The sequence below is a fragment of the Lithobates pipiens genome, unplaced genomic scaffold (genome assembly GCF_037356315.1).
Source record: "Lithobates pipiens isolate NorthernLeopardFrog02 unplaced genomic scaffold, aLitPip1_a1.2 Scaffold_3, whole genome shotgun sequence".
Classification (NCBI taxonomy): Eukaryota; Metazoa; Chordata; class Amphibia; order Anura; family Ranidae; genus Lithobates; species Lithobates pipiens.
The window spans coordinates 238,105,740-238,128,252 of NW_027507790.1; the positions used below are offsets into that span (position 1 = coordinate 238,105,740).

The following is a 22,513-nucleotide window of genomic DNA, read 5'->3' on the forward strand; positions in this document are numbered from 1 at the left end:
AGTTGCGGGGTGTGAGACTGACGTCCTATAATGCCCAGTCAGGATTTTGAAACCACTTTCCCGTCGTCATTTGCCTATAGGGCGGACGGCAAGTGGTTAAGACCCAGTGATCTCATCATTGGGTCTCTGTGCTATGCAGGCAGATCAAGGCTGGTGGGAGAGGTCAACTGCATAGCTCCTAACTGTACCTGATTCGGAGCAATGTCCCTATGTCCCCTTTCCTCCTAATTTGTCCCTCATTTTGGTCTGATCTATATGGTTGTATATTGTTATATTTATATTTACTATGTAACCTTAGTGTACTCACTTACTCAGAGGTAGAAGAAAGAGAAGGAGGGAGGGGGGAGACTTCAATCACAGACAGTGGCGGCCTGTCCTTTAGGGGCGCCCAAGCACCACCCCCTCTATCCAAGGCCACCACCCCCTCCACCTTTTAGCGATGCGGTGATGTGATGCTCTATCCATCGCTGCCACCACCCCCTATTCTTGTGTCCAGCCCCTTTCAGGAAATCAGGCGTCTGAATTACAGAGGCGGGAGTGGGTTTTTTAAGTACCCGATTAGAGCCAGATGCTCTCATAGGCTTCAAAATAGGGTGGGCTCGTGGTGCAGAGCATTGCGCTATGAACCCACCCAGGTGTTACAACAGCGAATGAATATTCGCTGTTGCAACACTGATCCTCCTCCCGGCCAATCGGGAAGCGGGTCTGATACTCATCACCCGATTGGCTGAAAGGATTGGCTATTGGACGCCTAGGAGGAGGGGAAGAGACACACAGCGGAAGCAAGGAGGAGGGAGAAAAGACACAGGAGCCACCACCTAATGCCCGTCGCAGCCTGATGTCCACCGATGCCCCGATCCCCACAGCTCCTTGATGTCCACTGATGCCCGCCTAGATGGGGTAAGTGGACTGACCGTCAGACAGCGAGCATGGGGGGGGGGGGTGCCACTGGTCACAGACATTGGATGGTGAGCTGACTCACCTGAGGATGGAGGCTCAGGCATTGACACTTTGGCACAGAACGCCAGGGATTGGAGTGTGGGTGGACAAACAGAGAGGTAGGGGTGGAAGGAGGAAGAGCAGATCAAGCCCCTTTCCTTTCCATGTATGGGGCCCATGTGCACAGCTATGCATGCAGTGGTCTTGGTACTTGGTTACTTGAGGATCCACAGTCAATTCTGAATATTGTGTCTAGGTTTCAGGAGGTCTGAAACCTGGATACAAGAGTCAAAACCCAGACTGTTCGGGTGAATAGCAGACAGGTGCCAACCCTAGCTAGATGATGTTGGACCTCTTCTAGCTAGGAAATGAAGCAGGCTCTATCTGACTTGCTACAGCTTCTAATGCACGTTGAGCCATCTGTGTCCCATTGGGGAGATGTCACTTCACATCCTGTCCTGTAAACACATCAGGAAGTAAGAGTAAATCTCCACAAACAGAAGATAATTCCCTCCTAGACATCTGCCAATGTGTCCCCATTGGAAAAGTTCCCTCTAATCCTCTTCCATTGATAATGCAAAATTTCTGATTTTCTGTCACGTTCAGTCCCAATGACATCAGTTCCTTATTGGAGAGATTTCCTCTCACTTTCTGTCTCATAGCGAAAGCATCCCTTTAAACCCAAACACATATTAATTACACAGGTTCCGTGGCTGATTGGGATGGTAATTAAAATCACTTGGCGCCTTATCTGCATTAAATTAGCTCCAGAACCTGTGCAATGCATATGTATTCGGGTTTAAAGGGATGAGGTGGCAACCCTAAACCCAACCCCCAAAGTTGCTGCAGTTTTAAGTCGCATAGATTGGAATGGGTGAAATCAATGGGCTGTGACTTTACATGTCCAAAGTCGCATGACAAGTCACACTGGTGGGAACAGAGCCTTATGGGTGCTTATTTCACTTGTGGTGGCTCATATAACACAGAACACTAGGAGCAGAAGATTTTTTTGTTCTTGGTGTATATGGATATTCTTTTTTATCTTGTTTTTTTCACTATTTGACAATTGATGGTGATGGTAATTATGGAATGCACATATTAATTTTGTTTTTTATATATGGTTCTGCACATTTGAGTTGCAAGGGAGGTGACAGGCTGCAACAGACGTGCCCCCCGTCTGTGGAGCCAGGACTGTCCCTGGTGCTGAGAAGATTGGGGACCGCAGCTTTAGACCCCTGATATAGGGTTGCCACCCATCTAGAATTCACTCAGACAGTTCGGGTTTGGAATCATGTGTCTGGGTTTCAAACTGCCTGATTATTCAGACTGGACTATGGCCTTCCAGGAGGGTTGCTGGCTCACGTTGTCTAAGCTGAGAGTGTTTGTTACACTATCTTTCACACTGCCCAAAGGTCGATTTATAGAAAAAGGGTTATGACACATCAGTTTTGGATAAAGAACTGCAGGCAGTCTCCTTCTAAGCCCCTGTACACACGGTCGGAGATTTCCACAACCAAATCCGTCGGATTTTGCCCATCAGATTTTGTCCGACGGATCTTGTCCGAAACTGTTGCATACACACGGTCGGACAAAGTTGGCGAAAAATCCGATCTTTCAGAACGTGATGACGTAATTTCGTTACGATGGGACTACATTCAGGCTAGTAGCCAATAGCTTTGATGTAGGAATTTGATCTGAGCATGCGTGGCACTTGGTCCGATCAAAATTCTCTACACATGATCGGAGTATGTCCGATCGGCCCAGTTGGTCAGGAAATATTTCCAACATGTTGGAAAATTGGGTCCGACGGATATTCCGACGGAATCAGTCCGATGCATACCACACACAGTCGGATTATCCGACGACGCGGTCCGATAGGACACATTCCGACGGATTCTCCGACCGTGTGTACAAGGGCTTAGACAGAACCAACTTATTGGTTCCGAAACAAAAAGAAAGAAAAACTAGGAAAGATCTTGAGTGGTCTTTTCTAACTACTTTCTCGTCTCAATATTGGTGGGTTAACAAGACAATCTGCAAACATTGGCAGCTTCTTAAATGTGACAAAATATTTGGGCCTTCTCTCCCAGACAAACCAATGGTTTTGTATAGGAAGAACCAAACTTTAAAAGATCTGCTTGCACCTAGTGCCATAGACCCACCACAAAAAATTAACATGTTTGGGAATTTAAAGGGGTTTTTCCCATGTAGGAGGTGTACCATATGTCATAATTCCAAAATTATAAAGACTTCTACCTTCTATTCCCATGTCACCTCTAGGGTCTATAATATCACAGAATTCATTACCTGTGGGACCATAGGGGTGATATACCTCCTGAAGTGCCCTTGTGGCTTCCAATATGTTGGGAGAACCACAAGGGCACTGAAAGCATAGGGGAATAGCTTTCTAATTTTCCCCAGCATCACAATAGAGATCCCTCTGAACTTCAATTTATTGGTATAGAGAGATTTATCCCCCACTGGAGAGGCAATAATGTTAAAAGACATATTTCACGCAGAGAGACTAGGTGGATTTTTTAAATCCAATGTCACAGTCCCTTGGGACTCAACATGGAATGGGATATTAACTGTCACATAGATAATAGTTAGAGCATCTATCTTAGAGCATCGCTTCCCCCTTCTTCCCTTCCCTCTGTTTATCAATTCCCATTTTTATGCATTTTTTGTGACTTTTTTTATGCATTTTCTGTGCATTTTTTACACACCTTTTATACAATTTGTATGCATTTTTTAAGCATTCCTTATGCATTGTTTCCTCTTACATGTACACATACATATATATATAGGTGAATGCATGAGAATGCAGTATATGTTGCCGTTGTATGAAGAATTTCTTCTGCTGTCATTGATGTCACGGGAAATTCAAGATTAGAAATATTTGAATAAAAAAATGATAATAAAACCATAAAGAAATTTTTCATAGACAGAATTTTTTTCCACGGGTGTTTATCCTCAATGTCAGCAGAGGATAGAGAGGGATGGAGAAAATGAAATTATTTGTAAAAATTGATTTGATTTTTTTTCTGTCTATCAAAAATTTCTTTATGGTTTTATTATCATTTTTTTATTCAAATATTTCTAATCTTGAATTTCCCGTGACATTTTTGAAAATATATCTATTAATTCGATATATGTTTTATGTTTGAATAATTATGTACATGTAATATGATTTTATATTTTTAATCATGTCATTTTCGTATATAAATTAGATTTTTTCCTTAATGAATTGCCACCTGCCAGATATAGTGTTTGTGTCTTTCAGTATATTTTAAATTATTGTACAAACACAGGTTGTTTATTTGTACGAAGTTTCAGGGCATTTAGCATTTACATATTTGGTTTCACCGGTGACACCGATGTCTTTTAGTACACATCAGTGTTTCTGGTGTCTCTCCTGCCTAGATACATTAAAAAACAGCGTGGTGTGTGATGCCCAGACAATCTCCTTTCCCAGTCGATGCCTTCTACAAGGAAACACGTCGGGTGGAGCTATAGGTCTTCACCACGCATAAGCTGGCTGGCTTGAGCCCTGGCTGTTTGAATTGTCTGTATACCGCTTGTATTGGATGTCAGTGGCGATGGAAAAACTTGTTTTTAATAAAACTTTCTTGAGTACTGCACCATGAACAGGGCAGGACTTAGGGTGGTGGGGACCTCTGGGCTTGAGTCACTTTTGGGGCTTACCTTCTATAGATACCGTATTTATCAGCGTATAACACTCTCCCACGTATAACACGCACCCCAACTTTAGTAGGAAAGTTTAAGGAAAAAAAGTGTCCATCTGCAGCCTTGCCCATCCATCTGCAGCCTTGTCCAGTGTAATTGAAGCCTTGTCAGTGTCATTGAAGCCTTGCCAGTGTAGCCTTGTCATTTGCAGCCTTGTCATTGCAGTCTTGAAGTTTAAAAATGGTGCAGCCGATATACAGAGTACTGTGTATCTCAGCGGCTCTCGGGTCCTCTCGGCGGTGTAACGACATATTCGGCGACCCATCGCAGTTTGCTACGGAAGTGACGTTCCGTCGCTGCCATCTTTGTACAGCCCACACTCGTCCACAGTAAGGATACACTAAGAAGGGGTAAAGCGGACATCTTGTTTCACCCACCGGAGTTTTGCATTTTACACGTATTTATAACATTAAAGTCAGTTTATATAGTGAAATACAGGACTTAGAACTCTGTTTGACTACTTAGATCTTGAATTTTAAAAACAGCGGCAACCCTGCTCATCTCACAGGTTTTCTGACAGAAGTTCATTGCTTTTAAAATTCAACATCTAAGTAGTCAGACGGAGTTGTAAGTACTGTATTTCCCTATATACTAACTTTAATGTTATAAATATGTCTAAAATGCAAAACTCCGGTGGGTGTAACAACATGTCCGCTTTAACCCTTCAAAGCCCTTGTACACACGGTCGGAGATTCCGATGGAATGTGTCCGATCAGACCGTTTTGTCGGATATTCCGACTGTGTGTGGTCTCCATCGGACTGTTTCCGTCGGAGTATCTGACGGACAAAGTTTTCCAACTTGTTGGTAAAATTTTCCGACAAAATGCTCCGATCCGACATACTCATGTGTAGAAAATTTTAGATCGGACAAAGTGCAACGCATGCTCAGATCAAATTCCTACACCAAAGCTATTGGCTACTAGCCAGAACGTAGTCCCGTCGTAACGAAATAACGTCATCACGTTCTGAACGATCGGATTTTCCGACAACTTCGTCCAACCATGTGTATACAACAGTTTCGGACAAAATCCATCGGAAAAAATCCGATGGACAAAATCCGACGGATTTGGTTGTCGGAATCTCCGACCGTGTGTACAAGGGCTTAGTGTATCCTTACTTTGGACGAGTGTGGGGTGTAGCAAGATGGTGGCGACGGAACTTTACTTCCGTAGCAAACTGCGATGGGTCGCTGAATATGTCGTTACAGCGGCTCTAGGGTCCTCTCACAGTCCCAAGCCCTACCCCATATGATAAAAGTAAAAAAGTTTCATAAAAAAAAATCAATTGACCTCCTAACAATTGACCAAGGCAACTATCATTTGGCAAACATATTTAAGAGCAACCCTGCCTAAACATTGGGGTGCTACATATGTGCCTAACAAGCTCTAATGAGCAGGGCCCTCTGATCCCTCCTTTATTTAATTGTAATTGTACTGTCTTCCTCGATGTCGTAAAGCAATGCGCAAACTGTTGGCGCTATATAAATCCTGTATAATAATAATGATAATAATAACAAGTGTACCGTGTGCTGTTTTTACTGGGGATCTAGTTGATTAAACCCATGTGATCCAGTCAAACGCACTGCGTTTTGCGACCAGCTTTTGGGGTGCCATTAACTTTTAATTGACACCTGTAGATCACATGAACACTGTGATTGCTATGCGGGAAATGCACAAGAATCCCTGCATTTCCTGCACTGCATCAATGTAAAACAAGGCTGAATGTTACAACAAAGTGTACCTAAGACCTCCTAAAATATTTTTCTCTTAACCATTCACAGAATCTGCCAAAAAAAACAAAAAACAAAATGTAATCAGAAGCCCAGCAATTTTTCTGTAAGGGTGACAACACTAGAGGTCTATGTCCTGCATGCAGCAGAGGATTGCCATGCACGACCATGGTGGACCACAACAGGATGTGCTGATGCAGGTCGTGCCAACTAGCAAGCATCATCATGTTCTGAGATCCTTAAACATCTGCAAGGATCATGCACGGTGTGTGATTTGTTATATCAAAGTCCCTTCTACTCTCAACCTTCTTCAAGTCTCCAAATGTAATTTTTTGTTTGCTGCTGTGAACTATTTCATGAAAAACAGATAAAAACAGATAAAAGCAGATAACTATGTGGCTGTACTTCTCCTAGGGGTCACAGAAGTGCACTTAGTTCTGCACTCCTGTGATCCATTTTTTAGACAACAGCAACAGGCTGACATCACTCAGCCGGTCCAGGCTCAGGAAAGATCTGGCACCTTTCAGGGGAGAGCGGGGAGCGGATACCTGTCTTTAACAAGTATCCTATCCCCACTTTCGGGAGACCAGGCCACAGCGATCTATGTCAGCAGCTCGGTCCTGCTTCTCCTCCCTCCTCTTCTACCATTCAGTGAAAGAGTGCAGCGTGCTTCACGCATGTGCAGTAGGGGCCCGGCCGTGAGGCCAAAAGGTCGCAGCACCTGATCAGCCGAAGGTCACCTGCGGTGCCCACATCGCTGGACTCCAGGACAGGTAAGTGTCCTAATGTTAAAAGTCAGCAGCTACAGTATGTTTGGCTGCTGACTTTTAATTTTTAAAGGGGTGGGCGGAACTTCTCTTTAACCACTTAAAGCGGAGTTCCACCCAAAAATGGAACTTCTGCTTTAAGCACTCCTCGCCCCTTTACATGCCACATTTGGCATGTCATTTTTTTTTTGGGGGGGGGAGTGGGGGCTTCATTAGGAGGGGGACTTGCTGTCCCACTTCCTCCTTCCGCCCAGGGACCGCCAAGGCGACTCCTCCTTTCACCTTAAACGGCCCCTCCCTCTAGGTGATCTCCTGGGACCTGTTACGTGATCGCCTGTACACCCCAGGAGCGCAGCGTGACTCGCGCATGCGCCGTACGTGCCGGCAGTGAAGCTGAAAGCTGTCACGGCCGGGTGCCAAGAGTGGCAATGGAGGCGCCGGCGGAGAGGACCGTGGAACAGGTAAGTGTATGTTTATTAAAAGTCAGCAACTACACTTTTTGTAGCTGCTGACTTTTAATAAACATAAAAAGCCTGGAACGCCTCTTTAAGGACCGAGCCTCTTTTTGAGATTTGTTTTTTACAAGTTAAAGAAAGGTTTTTTTGCTAGAAAATTACTTAGAACCCCCAAATATTATAATTTTTTTTCTAACACCCTAGAAAATAAAATGGCGATCATTGCAATACTTTCTGTCACGCTGTATTTGCGCAGCGGTCTTACAAGTGCAATTTATTGGGGAAAAAATACACTATTACTAATTACTAAACACTATTTGAATTAAAAAATAAGACAACAGTAAAGTTACGCTGTGTAAATTGATACCCAACATGTCATGCTTCAAAATTGCGCCCGCTCGTGGAATGGCAACAAACTCTTACCCTTAAAAATCTCCATAGGCGATATTTAAAAATGTCTACAGGTTGCTTGTTTTAAGTTACAGAGGATGTCTAGGGCTTGAATTATTGCTCTTGCTCTACCAATCGCAGCGAAACCTCACATGTGTGGTTCTAACACGGTTTTCATATGCGGGCGCTACTCACGTATGCGTTCGCTTCTGCACGTGAGCTCAGCGGAACGGGCGCGTTTAAAAAATTTATTTTTACACAGCTTTTTTTTTTAAATGGTGCCACTTTTATTTCTATTACAAGGAATGTAAACATCCCTTGTAATAGAAAAAAAGCATGACAGGACCTCTTAAATATGAGATCTGGGGTCAAAAAGATCTCAGATCTCATATTTACACTAAAATGCAATAAAAATCAATAAAAATGCAAATGAAATAAAAATGTAATTTAATATTTTTTTTTTTTAAATGGCCCTTCAAGACGTCACTTCCGTCCTGCAATGTTATGGAGACAAGTGGGGGCCATCTTCCCCTCACTCGTCTCCATGCCCAGCAAGTTGCAGATCCGATCGCTTCCGCCACTGCCAAAGGCTCCAGTAAGCAGTGGAGGGCACCAGAGCGCAGCGGGAGGGGAGGACCCTCTCCTGCCACCAACAAAAGTGCTCTTGTGGTGAATCCACTGCAGAGACCACTCTTATTGGAAAGCTTCAATTCCGCCTCAAAGTTAGGATGTATATCAGCCTGCAGTGGTCCGACAGTGTTTAACTTTACAGTCAAGATCCACCCAGATGCTTGGACCGGCATCTGGCTCAGACCCTCAGCGTTCCGCTAAGAGCGTAAGCCAGAAGAACCCTTCTGGTTCACGTTTCTGATTGGAGCTCACTGGGAGAAAAAGATGTAAAACTCTCCTAAACGCGTTTAAACTTTGTACAAAAAATGCTCTATATGAGTGTTTTTTACTTCAAAGAGAACAGATGTTTTTTTATAAGCCCTGTTTTTCTTTGTTTCTGTTATAAAATTTTGTAAATGAGTATGTTTTTTCTTTCACTGATGGGCACTGATGAGGCTGCACTGATGGGCACTGTTAAGCGGCACTGATGAGGTGGCACTGATGAGCACTAATATGCAGCACTGATAGGCGGCACTGATAGGTGGCACTGATATTCAGCACTGATGGGAATTGATAGGCGGCACTGATGGGCACTGATAGGTAAGACTTATAGACAATGATAGATGGCACTGATAGGCATCACTGATGAGCGCGTGGCTCTCAGGGATTCATTGTGGGGGGCCACAAAAGATATTTTACATATTTATCAATCTGACAGCCTCAGAGGGGACAGGTAGGGGGCAGGACGAGTGCCATCAGATTACATACAGGAGAATCTCCTGTTTACTAGGTGGCGTCTGTAATAGGAAGTCCCATCTCCTGGGCTGGCATTGGACAACTGTTCTGTCTATCGTAGATCGTGGGACTTTGTATTAAAGAGGCCACCAAGTAAACAAGAGATTCTCCTTATGTAATCTGTTGGCGCACGCCCTGCTCCCTCCCTTTCCCCTCTGAGGCTGCAGATGGGCATCAATTAGGCTGCACTGGTAGCAATGGTGAGGCTGCATTCATGGCAATGGTGGGGCTGCATTCATGACAGTGGTGGGGCTGCATTCATGGCAATGGTGAGGCTACATGCATTGCAATGGTGAGGCTGCATTCATTGCAATGGTGAGGCTGCATTCATTGCAATGGTGAGGCTGCATTCATGGCAATGGTGAGGCTACATTCATTGCAATGGTGAGGCTGCATTCATGGCAATGGTGAGGGTACATTCATTGCAATGGTGAGGCTGCATTCATGGCAATGGTGAGGGTACATTCATTGCAATGGCGAGGCTGCATTCATGGCAATGATGAGGGTACATTCATTGCAATGGTGAGGCTGCAGATGGGCACTGATTAGGCTGCAGTGATGGGCACTGACCCTTATTTTGCTTCACAGTTCTTAATTTAAAATTAAATTGTTTTCCTTAAACCTCCCTGTTAAAGTGAAGGTATGTGTTATACGCCCGATAAATACCACACCCCGAGCTCATCCTCGTCACCACACACAGCCACAAAGGCAAATACATTCTTGAGCAGTGTATTAGTTAATTTGCATCTCATTTTAATGGTTCAAAGAATGCCAGGCAAAATGGTCAGCCCTCATATGCATATGATTGGATATTCTTTGCAAAGTGAAGCTTTACCTCCTTTACTAAGATCTGGGGTAACTGCACTTGCAAAAGTGCACAGTATAAATCCACATTATTACATTTAGTAAATTCACTCCATTATCCACCTCAGTACATGTAGTAAAATTTACTTATTTTCTACTGTTATTTCACCTGATTTTTGGAGACTTTTTTTTGAATATACAAGCATATACATCATTTGCTGCAAAAAAAAAAAAAAACTCCCAATCATAACAAACATGATACATTGTACATGCATATCACAATGCTCTAAACTAGAGTTGCACTGATACCGGTATCTGTGCCAATACTAAGCATGTGCATTAGTACTAGTGCAGATGCTCCATCACCTGAAACAGATTCCTTTGCGATTGAGTCCATACAAACTGAATCACACAGCAAAAATCGCATGCATTGCGATTCTTTTCTGATTAACATGCAGATTCACCCACCATTCCTGTTTTGAACCCAGGTTTGTCAAAGTGACTTCAAAAGGAGACATTGGGGATCTAATAGACCCCTGGTGTCTCTATAAAAAGGACCTGCCACCTGCTTATACTATCTTGTGATAGCAATGACAATAAAGAAAAAAAAGTTTAAAAAAATTAACATCTTTTAAGCACCCGTCACTCCTCCCCCCTCCCTCATATTCAAACACGCAGAGTAGGGTGAGCATGTGTATCTAAACATATGAGAAATTACTGTAAGTGTCGGAGTAAGAACAATAATTTCAGAGCTGTAATCCACAGTTATGGCTAAACTGAAAACCTGTAAAGGCTTATAAAACGTCGGCCTATGGACAATTTTGGGTGCCATATTTTTTTATTTTTTTGCAATTTCACTGGCATGCACCATTTTAAGGCTTGACATGTTTGGTATCTATTTGCTCAATGCAATTATAGTTGCAAGTATTTTATTGCATTTTACTGTATTTTTTCCTAAAAATATCTGAAAATACGTGTTTGATATGTTTGGTATCTATATACTTCATGCAAACCTTCTTTTATATTTTAGCAAAAACTGTGTATAATATAGTGTTTGCGCAAAAAAATTCGAGTGCATTTTATTGTATTTAAGTGTATTTTTTCCTGAAACTATGTTTAAGAAATATCTGAATATATATGTTTGATATGTTTGGTATCTATTTACTTCATGCAAGCACTTCTTTTATATTTTATCAAAAAAACTGGGTATAATGTTTGCTTGCACCAAAAATGTGAGTGCATTTTAGTGTATTTTCCCGGAAAATACATGTTTGATAAACATCTGAAAATATATGTTTGATAAATATCTGAAAATACATGTTTGATAAATATCTGAAAATACATGTTTGATAAATATCTGAAAATATATGTTTGATATATTTGGTATCTATTTACTTAATGCAAGCCCTTCTTTTATATTTTACCAAAATATGGGTATAATATTGTGTTTGTTTGTACTAAAAATTTTCAGGGTATTTTACTGTATTTTTTTTCCTGAAAATATATGATTGATAAATATCAGAAAATATATGTTTGGTATCTATTTACTCATCACAACCCCCTTTTTTTCCCACAAAATCGGGTATAATATTGTGTTCATTTGCACTAAAAATTACACCCCATTCACACTTTTGCGACTTGTCATGTGACTTTGGACATCAAAGTTGCATAACAAGTTGTACCCCATATTGTCCAATGATAACCATTCATATATGCACCACTTTGAGTCGCAACGACTTCAAAGGTTTGCACTACTTTGATCTGACTTTCATGCAACTTGAGGACCATAGACTTCAACGTTAACCCTCCAAAGCTGAATAAAAGTCATACCTGAATGTTTTTACATTGCACCAGTGGGTCCGACTTTGCAGAGGAACAACAAGTCACATCCAAGTCGCACCCATTCAAACTTACTTCAAAGTTGCGTGAAAGTTACACCAAAGCTGCACTCTGAGTCGTACAAGTGTGAAAAAAAGCCTTTGTGCATTTTTTCCTGAAAATATATGTTTGATAAGTATCGAGTGGCGTAAAAAAATATCAAGTGCCACCATTTTATTCTCCAGGGTATCTGCTTTCAGAAAATATATGTATTTTTTTATTAATTTCCTTCGCCTCACGGTGTTAGATTAATTCAGATGTAGATTTCTGTTTATAGTTGAAACTTTGTATCTTGTGAGTTTATATATATATTGTATCTTTTTGGTTGTGCATCTATTTTTATTTACACATATATATTTTTTAGGAGGCTTATAAAGTGATTTCTAGAAAAAAATGCAAATGTGTGAAAATTTTAAAGAATTACCCTGGTAGACAAGTGGTTAACAAATGTACTAGTGTGGCGGTTATATGCACTCTCTTATGTACACACTCCAGCACATGTTCTGAGAGTCTTTTTTTAACATTGAGTATGCTTGCACGGTGCTTCCTCTCCTGCTCTGCGTCCACCGCTGGACGCCTCTTACTCCTAACATAAGCAGTATATCTAGTAGTAGTCGTTCCTATTCACCTGGACCCGCTCTATAAGGTTGAAGACGTTTCGTAGCTCCTCCAAGCCTCATCTTAAGCCTCCAAGCCACGATATGCGATCTGTTGTATACACACGCATCAAAATATGTTCTGAGATTCTTCCTTTTCCATTGTCAGGCACTCTTATATGCTTCTCCAGCTGGACGCCCCCTTAGACGTAATATAAACCGTATATCTAGTATAAGTCCCTTCTTGTTCACCTGGACTTGTTCCATAATGTTGGAGAGGTTTTGTAGCTCCTCCAAGCCACTTCTTCAGTTCACATCCAACCACTACTATCTATATCATGACCTGGATAAGCGAGAACCTTCCCAGACACAAGACGTACTCTTACCTTAGTTTGAAGCGGCTGCTTTTGGAAATGGCCAAGGCGAGCTTCCTCCATCCTCGGTCGCTGGTCTGGTCTAGCAGCTCGCAAACTTTTTGCAGTGTGGGCTCTTGTAATAAATGAATATTTAGAGAGTAAAACTGCTGAGTGTCAGACATCTCTGTAGAGAGAAAACACTCAGGTAGCTCATTAGCTTATTTCCTTAAAACTCCTTCCTGCTTTTCGTGTCTTTCACTTACGCTCGGCATTTGCTGCCTTGCGCCATCTTCTGGAGACGCGTTGCTGTTGCTTCCACTTGTGACCTGTTAAAGTGAAAGAAGATTGAATGTGTCACAAAAGACTCTTCAAGTGTTCAGGGAAGTCCCTTAGTCCGTCATGAGTTGTTTTCTCTCTTTATCTCCTGTATGCGTAAATTGTGACTCATCCCTTCTTTTTTATTATTATTACGCATAGCTCCCAACTGTCCCTGATTTTGAGGGACTGTCTCTCATTCTGAACCAGGTCCCTCTTTCCTCCTCTTTTGTCCCTTATTTTGGTCCGATCTATATAGTTGTATATAAAATGCACTATTTATCTAACAAAAAGTGTTTCACGGTGCTAAACTTTTCACTGAATTTCTACATTGCTGCATTTGTAAATTTCAAAAGCCAATAAAAAAGGAATAGTAGTGATAAAAAAAAAGCACTTGTGTGTTTAGCCAATCATTTTCTTTAGTACAATTCTCCTTTAAGGGGCGTGGCAAGAGGTGTGTCCTATGCCTACATACTTTTGCTAATAGGTTTCCTTCATTCCCATCTCAGAATGTTGGCAGGTATAATTACGTGTTCATGAAAATGATCATTTCTCTTGCCTGTGTCAAGGTTTGTACTTTTTAATTATTAATTATGTACAGTGCCTTGAAAAAGTATTCACACCCCTTGAAATTTTCCACATTTTGTCATATTACAACCAAAAACATATAAACATGTGTAGCAGAATCTCTTACCTCTTCCAGTCTAATGAGGACCTCCAAGGCCAAAGATAGCTGACATCCTTCAATATGTAGTGGGTTGTGAAGCATAGTGGGTGCAAAGATGGTGAAAGTCACTGTATGCCAGACACTTCTTGGATGTAAAAGAGGTTTTATTTCTTTTGACAGTTCTTTTATATATTTTGGGGAAAAGAGGGTTAGGGCCAGGACACCCTTAGATAGTTAGTTGCAAACTCAATTGGCAGACACTAAGACTGCAATAGTAGGACAGCTATACAGGGAAAGGCCCCAGCAAGGCGCCACTTCTTCACATGCAGGATTGCTGTCTCCTGTGGTAACAGTCCATTAACAGTTCCCAACTCAAACGTATCAGTTCTTTCAGCTCCACTACAACTGCTTCTTGTAGTTCTTCAACACTGAGCTCCCGGTCTCTCACTAGACTCACTGATTTACTGACTATGAATCCCTTGAGCTCCTCCAAGGTTGGCAGTGGTATCTCCCTCAAGAGTCACCCCCCACTTCTCTGGGTGGGTCCCTAGTTTGGCATTCCAGATACTTCTCAAGCTTCACCCCTGCTAACTGGCTCGGTCCCTAGCTTGACACACAAGGCTGCTCTGCAAACGTCTCCTCCGCTGGTTGGGTCCCTTGCTTGATCAGGGCCTGAAGTTTCCCAATTCTCCACGGTGCCCGTTCGGTGAAAATATGATTCCGGTACTTGCTTCAGTTACTCACTGTGGTCCCTGGTAAAGGTGATTGGTCCCTTCATGGCTTTCCTTCTACCTCCGACCATGACAGGTTCTCCGGCCGACAGAACCATCACTTTTGGTTGGACTGCAAGCCGCAGTCCCAACCCTGTACTGCCCTCTTACTTCTGGATAGACCCTCGCACAGCCTGGAAGCCAGATGCCCCTGGGTTAGGCCCAATCTCCAACTTAGCAGCAAACAACACACATCCACCCAGACGGCACAGAACAAGGATTACCTGACCTCACCCGAAAAAAAAAAAAAAAAAAAAAAAATATATATATATATATATATATATATATATATATATATATAGGCTCTCCCAGCATGGCAAGGGATTAAGGAAAACCCCCTGCTCCTTGGCTGGGACACCCACATACCCATAACCTGACCTTGGGTTGCCCTCTCGTATCTAGTACCACCAAGCTCCCGGCCACCTAGTGGTAGAAGAGAAAAGTGTAACAAAGCCAAGCTTAGGGAGAAGTCAATAGATCCCTATCAATCGACCAAGATGACTACTCTTGACAAGTAAATTTGTGAGGAGCTCCCTTACTTTCTTTGCAGTGCTAGAAGAATGAAGTTGTTTTGCTGCTCATATTCACACAGACTTCTCACAAACTTCTTTCTTTATTAGTTCTCTTGATCTCATGAATAATCTTTTTTTTTTTTTTTTTTTTTTTAGCCAGATCTCCATAATAATGTTTGGATTTTTTTTATTGTTATTTTTTTTTTTAATCAAGAACTCCTTTTTTTGAATATTTTTAAATTATTTTCTAGTCATCTCCATCCCTTTTTTTTTTGCGTGTCAAGTTTAGACAATATTATTATCTTGTAAAAAAACAAGAGCTGGTGGATGGTATGTCCTAGTAGATAAGGCACTTCATCCCAAAATCAAAGCAAAATAAAGAGCATGGGGGAGGGGATTATAACAGTGCCAACGACAACTAAACACAATAGATATTGTAGAAATATAATACAATTTAATTGTAAGAAATCTAAAAGACAATACAAAATATAGAACCACAGTATAGGAATGGAGCACTATACAGTTATTCTGTTGACCGGCAACAATGATGTTGGATGGTAGTAGCAGGTCAATTATTCCCTACTAGTTTGCCAAAACATAGTCTTCATCAGGGAAATAGGATATAACAGAAAAACATTTTTGATTCTAAAAAAGAAAAAGAAACAATCACAGAAAAAAAATTAAAAAAGAAATGAATTAAACCAAATAATACAATACATATCACTGAACGATTAGTCTGCATAATACCCACAGTCCAGTCTGCATTTCCCCCAAAGGTCCCACCCCCACCAAAAGAGCAGCTGCCATATGATGAAAATATAACCCCAAGGTATCCATAACCCCAAACATATCCCGTCAGGCCCACGGGGCGAGGTCAGCACAATCAGGCATCCAGGAGCGACAGCCACACACAGCCCAGTAATTGGCTGCAGAGGGCCTATAACAGAAGCCTCTAAAAACTTGAAAAGAAAAAACAAAAGAAAAATCAGAAGGAAAAGGACAATAAAATATATATACATATAGTACCAAGACCATAACTAGTAAAGAATAGAATGAAATGAGTGCTCAGAATATCAGTATGTTGTACTTGAATCATCTAAGGCAAATGGATTGATTGACTGGCAGATGATAAGCTAAATAGGCATTGCAGTTTATAATTAGGGGTGTAGGTAATACGTTTAAAGGATATAAATAAAAAAAAAAAAATATATATATATATATATATATATATATATATATATAAAAAAGGCTTAAATGTATTGAGAAATAAACTTTTACCCACAAATGAATGGATACATTCATTCAAGGGCATCAATAAGCCTAATTGTATCCAAAGCAGCAGTGTGGGAAAAAAAAAAAACAGAGCCGCACTAGGGTGCCAAAAATGTTCAGATGATCCATGCACATAAATCTAGTTCAGTGTAAAAACCAGAAATCAGCACAAATACTCATTATTAGGCATCTCAAAATGAGAGGTGGCAGAGAAATCAAAATAATCCAATCCAAGGGCTGACTGTCTATTGACAGCTGGCCCACCCCTTCGGACTTTGATGACGCCCTCCCCTGTCTGTTTAATTTCACATCGGCCTCTTTTTTTTTAGGAATTTTGGATTCTTTTGAATCCTCTGCCACCTCTCATTTTGAGATGCCTAATATGAATATTTTTGCTGATTTCCGGTTTTTCCACTGAACTATATTTATGTGCGTGGATCATCTGCACATCGTTGGCACCCTAGTGCAGCTCCGTTTTTCCACACTGCTGCTTTATATACTCTCCTATCCCCTGGATCTCCCTGTCCCAGTATATCCGACCAGCCCCTACCCTGTCCACCTTTAGGAGATCCCTGAAAACTCATTTATTCAGGGAAGCCTATCCCACCCACACCTAACTGTCCCCGAGCCACCCCCATCAAATCATTCTCTGCAGCTATTACCTTTTGTACAAACCCATCTCTTTAGGATGTAAGCTCTACAAGCAGGGCCCTCCTGTACCTTTTGTATTGAACTGTACTTTAATTGTGTTGTCCCCCCTATCAGTGGCGTAGCGTGGGAGGAGCGGAGGGGGCCGTGGCCCCGGGCGTAACATTTAGGGGGGGGGGGCGAAATTCCGTTCCAGTGTGTGGCACTACTGCCGGCCTTTGCTAATTTCATTTCCTGTGTCCCCCACACTCTGGCTCCATGTCCACTGTCCGGCACCCTGTGATTAGGCGTATGGGGATCATGTGCAGCAGTGGGGAAGGCCTATCCATGATCGTGGTTGCTCCTGGAGTCCTGCCTCCACACATGACCCCCATACGCCCAATCACAGGACACCGGACTGTGAACATGGAGCCAGAGCGTGGGGGACACAGGAAATGAAAATCGGGATCCGCCGCTGTCTTTTCCTCCTCCTCTCTTCCGGACCAAAGCAGGGCAAAAAAACTGATGGTGAGTCATGTTGCTGGCCCGGGTGGGGGGGGGGGAGGTTGGACGCAGTCTGGGGAGAGGGAGCAGCTGCAGTGAGAGTGAGAGAGTGTAGAAGAGCAGCACCATGTAGTGTCCGTTTAGGAATACTGTAGGTAGGACAGAGTAGTGTAGTGGACAGTACAGTGTAGTGGTTAGTGTAGTGGACAGTATGGTATAGTGGTCAGTGTAGTGTAGTGGACAGTATAGTGGTCAGTGTAGTGTAGTGGACAGTATAGTATAGTGGACAGTATAGTATAGTGGTCAGTGTAATGTAGTGGACAGTATAGTGGTCAGTGTAGTGGACAGTATAGTAGTCAGTGTAGTGTAGTGGACAGTATAGTATAGTGGTCAGTGTAGTGTAGTGGACAGTATAGTGGTCAGTGTAGTGTAGTGGACAGTATAGTATAGTGGACAGTATGGTATAGTGGTCAGTGTAGTGTAGTGGACAGTATAGTGGTCAGTGTAGTGTAGTGGACAGTATAGTATAGTGGACAGTATAGTATAGTGGTCAGTGTAATGTAGTGGACAGTATAGTGGCCAGTGTAGTGGACAGTATAGTAGTCAGTGTAGTGTAGTGGACAGTATAGTATAGTGGTCAGTGTAGTGTAGTGGACAGTATAGTGGACAGTATAGTATAGTGGTCAGTGTGTAGTGTAGTGGATAGAACAGTATAGTGGTCAGTATAGAGTAATGGACAGTATAGCAGTCAGTGTATAGTTTAGTGGACAGTATAGTGGTCAGTGTGTAGTGTAGTGGACAGTACAGTATAGTGGTCGCTGTAGTGTAGTGGACAGTACAGTATAGTGGTCAATGTAGTGTACAGTGGTCACTGTACAGTAGTGGACAGTTTAGTGCTCAGTGTAATATGGTTTGGAATATAGTGGTTAGTGTGGTGTACAGTATAGTGGACAGTATAGTGGATAGTGTAGTGGACAGTATAGTATAGTGGCCAGTGTAGTGTAGTGGACCGTATAGTATAGTGGTCAGTGTAGTGAACAGTATAGTGGTTAGTTTAGTGGACAATTCAGTGGTCAGTGTAATGGACAGTATACTGGTCAGTGTAGTGTAGTGGACAATTTAGTAGTCAGTGTAGTATAGGGGAAAGTATAGTGGTCAGTGTAGTGTAGTGGTCAGTATAGGAATCGGGTTGGACAGTGTAGGAATCAGGTAGGTCAGTACTATTGTAGGAAGGGAAGGGACTTGGAGTGCTAAAAGTCCACAGGTTAGGGGGCGCAAATTACTCGCCTTGCCCCAGGCGCTGACAACCCACGCCACGCCACTGCCCCCTATACATTGTAAAGCGCTACGTAAACTGGTGGCGCTATATAAATTGTGTATAATAATAATAATACAATTAGGCTTATTGATGCTCTTGAATATATCCATTCATTTGTGGGTAATCGTCAGGGCTGTCTTTAATATTGATTGGGCCCTGCGCGAAAATTTTCTTAGGGCCCCCCTCCCCCCAGGCAATTTCACTCTCCACCTTCTCTGAGACATACAATAAATAGCAGCTAGACTTAAAATCTGTTTACTGTATCAGATCAGGCAGCGATTGTGATTAGTTGCCAGAGATTACAGCATATCATTACTGCTTACTGACTGGTTGCTAGAGGTTACAGCACTCCTTAAGGCTCACTGATTAGTTGCTAGAGGTTACAGCACATGATTTCTGCTTGTTGATTGGCTGCTAGAGATTACTGTACAGTAATACTGTTCACTGGTTACTATAGGTAACAGCACATCATCTCCTCACTGCAGGGGGGCATGGTATACATATGAATGCTGCCTTATTTACATATCAATGCTGTTGGCCTCAGCTAATTACATATGTGTGTCACTGCTATTTACATATGAATGCCGGTTATTTACATGTAAACACAGGGTCTGCAGGTGAGTCTTCTGTACACAACACTAGGTCAGAGCTGGACAGCAGCTATCAGGACACAGCACAGGACTAAAACCTCAAGGGACAAGGGAATGTAAACTGGGATAGTTGGTAAGTATGAGGCAGCTGCTTTGGGCCCCACAACAATGACAGGGCCCAGGGCAGCTGCCCCTTTTGCCCTGCCTTAAAGACGGCACTGGTAATCGTTTATTTCTCAATAGATTGAAGTTTAAAAAAATATATATATATATATATATATATATATATATATATATATATATATATATATACACACATTATATTTATATTTATATCCTTTAAACTTACTACCTCCGGCCCTAATTATAAACTTCAATGCCTATTTAGCTTATCATATGCCAATCAATCTATCCATTTGCCTTAGATGATTCAAGTACAACATACTGATATTTTGAGCACCCATTCCATTCTATTCTTTACTACTTATGGTCTTGGCATGTATTGAGGCTTTTCAGCCCTTTTTAATATAATTAAGCATTTTATTGTCCTTTTCCTTCTGATTTTAATTTTGTTTTTAGAGTCTTCTCTTATAGGCCCTCTGCAACCAATTACTGGGCTGTGTGTGGATTTCGCCCCTGGATACTTGATTGTGCTGACCTCGCCCCATGGGCCTGACGGGATATGTTTGGGGTTATGGATACCTTGGGGTTATATTTTCATCATATGGCAACTCCTCTTTTGGTGGGGGTGGGACCTTTGGGGGAAATGCGGACTGGACTGTGGGTAATATGCAGACCAATCGTTCAGTGATATGTATTGTATTATTTGGTTTAATTAATTTCTTTTTTAATTTTTTGTGATTGTTTCTTTTTTAGAGTCAAATTATTTTTTCTGTTATATCCTATTTCCCCGATGAAGTCAATGTTTTGGCGAAACTAGTAGGGAATAATTGACCTGCTACTACCATCCAACATCATTGTTGTCGGTTAACAGAATAACTGTATAGTGCTCCATTCCTATACTGTGGTTCTATATTTTGTATTGTCTGGCTTTTATATTTCTTACAATTAAAATGTATTATATTTCTACAATATCTATTGTGTTTAGTTGTCGTTGGTGCCGTTATAATCCCCTCCCCCATGCTCTTTATTATTATCTTGTCTTTTTAAAGCTCAAGGAGGTTGGTTGGTGTCCCTTGTTAATTTGACATTGTATTTTTGAAATGTACCTGTCTATTTGAAAAAAAGCACATAGGCAAGTATTAAAAAAACAAAAAAAAAACCCAAATCTCCATTTATTCTGGCTGACATAAAAATAAAGACGGCAACGCTGGAGAAACTACTGGAATTTGCGAAGCCTTTCTACCCCAGGGCACACATCAACTATTTTGAAAATAAAATTGTTAGCTTGAGAAGCCCATATAATGGGGAGCACAATCTGGTCTAGGACTCCCAGAGATCATGAACAGCAGCAGATGACATATATGTCCCCAGGCTGTGGTACTACAACAGCCTGCATCTTCTGAACCCAGGCCATCACTTTCTTGTCTTCCTTGCAGCCTTCCCTGCAGCCTTCCTTGGAGGCTGTGGCTCTGGAGGTGGACTTGTGGCAGGAGGAGGAGGAGGAGGATGGGCAAGCATACATAAGTGCATGTTATCACTTATTTGGCCACTCAACCCCTTCTGAATGGCCTCAAAAACAAATTTCTCACACCAGAGGCATTGGCCCTACTGCATTTGCTGCAATTTAGCAGCTACATAGCACCCATAGGCCTCTTCAGCATCCGGAGGGCTTTCCAGGGCCGCATTAGCATCCTTAATGAGGCCCAGTGCTGTCTCCTCCACATTACTCCCCTTCTTGGCCTTTTTGTTGGAAGGCGGAGGGGAGGCACCTGGGATTGGGTGAGGCTACAGGGCCCCGCACCTCCTGCCTGCCACTTACCCCCGCCTCCTCCTGTCTGCCACATTCCAGAGCCTCGTTCTGGCTGAGGGCTTCCTGTGTATGAAAAAGGGACATACTTTAACATTTTGGTTCAACAATCACACCCAAATTTCAACTCATGACTGTTGCAAATTGAATGTTAATAAATAGAAAAGACTATCATTCTGACCCCAGCATTTTTCATTCTTGTCGCACTCATTTTTTGGCCCCTACTGTCAACTGATATGTCAAACACTATTTGTTAAATCATTAATTAGTTAGCAAGAATAACATCTAGTTAACAACAGTCATTTTCGGACAATAAATATGTTAAAAAATACTATACCTGGCTCCAGCTGGGCTCCTCAACTTCTTCCAGCATGGAAGTGGCCAATTATGGCTCAGGGGGCTTAGTACACGCCCCGCACTATATAAGGACGCCTGGAAGTCGACCTTATGTAGTGTGTTCCGGCGTGCTGATATAGAGAGAGAGAGAGAGAGAGAGATTGACAGTATGATTTCATTTCCTTTGAGTTAGAGCAGGCAGGAGGCCAGTCAGTTAGCTGCAGTGAGTGTATTGTTTATATATATATATATGCATCCTAGGTGTGTGTGTGTGTGTTTATGTGTATGTATATGTGTACATACACATACACTGTATTCAGTTTAGCTGGATTCGTTCCTGTGTACTGTGTCCTTTGCACAGTGTGCACTTAAAGCTACCCCAATTGCTGGTGTTCTTCTTATCCTATACCACAGGCAAGCAGCTGCAGTAATTACAGTTGGTGTACTGTGTGCTCTGCACAGTGTGCACATAAAGCTACCCCAATTGCTGGTGTTCTTCTGATCCTGTCAGGGCTCTATCTGCACTAAACGGGTGAATCTGTGTGCGCGCATGCGCACCGCTGGGCAATCCAGGCATCGGCGCATGTGTGTGCGCCGATGCGCGCCT

General features: G+C 42.2%; 1 protein-coding gene across 3 annotated transcripts in view; it reads right to left on the bottom strand.

The window, feature by feature from the left end:
* MALT1 (MALT1 paracaspase) overlaps positions 1-14,269 on the bottom strand; it is a 183,101-nt gene extending 168,832 nt beyond the window's left edge. For 2 of the 3 annotated variants that reach the window (XM_077462919.1, XM_077462917.1), the window contains exon 1: positions 13,096-14,269. In XM_077462919.1, coding sequence (XP_077319045.1) covers positions 13,096-13,247 — 152 coding nt within the window. In that variant the 5' untranslated portion in view covers positions 13,248-14,269. The remainder of the gene's footprint in view (positions 1-13,095) is intronic. The other variant, XM_077462918.1, reaches the window with a different exon arrangement.
* Between the last annotated feature and the right edge of the window lie 8,244 nt (positions 14,270-22,513).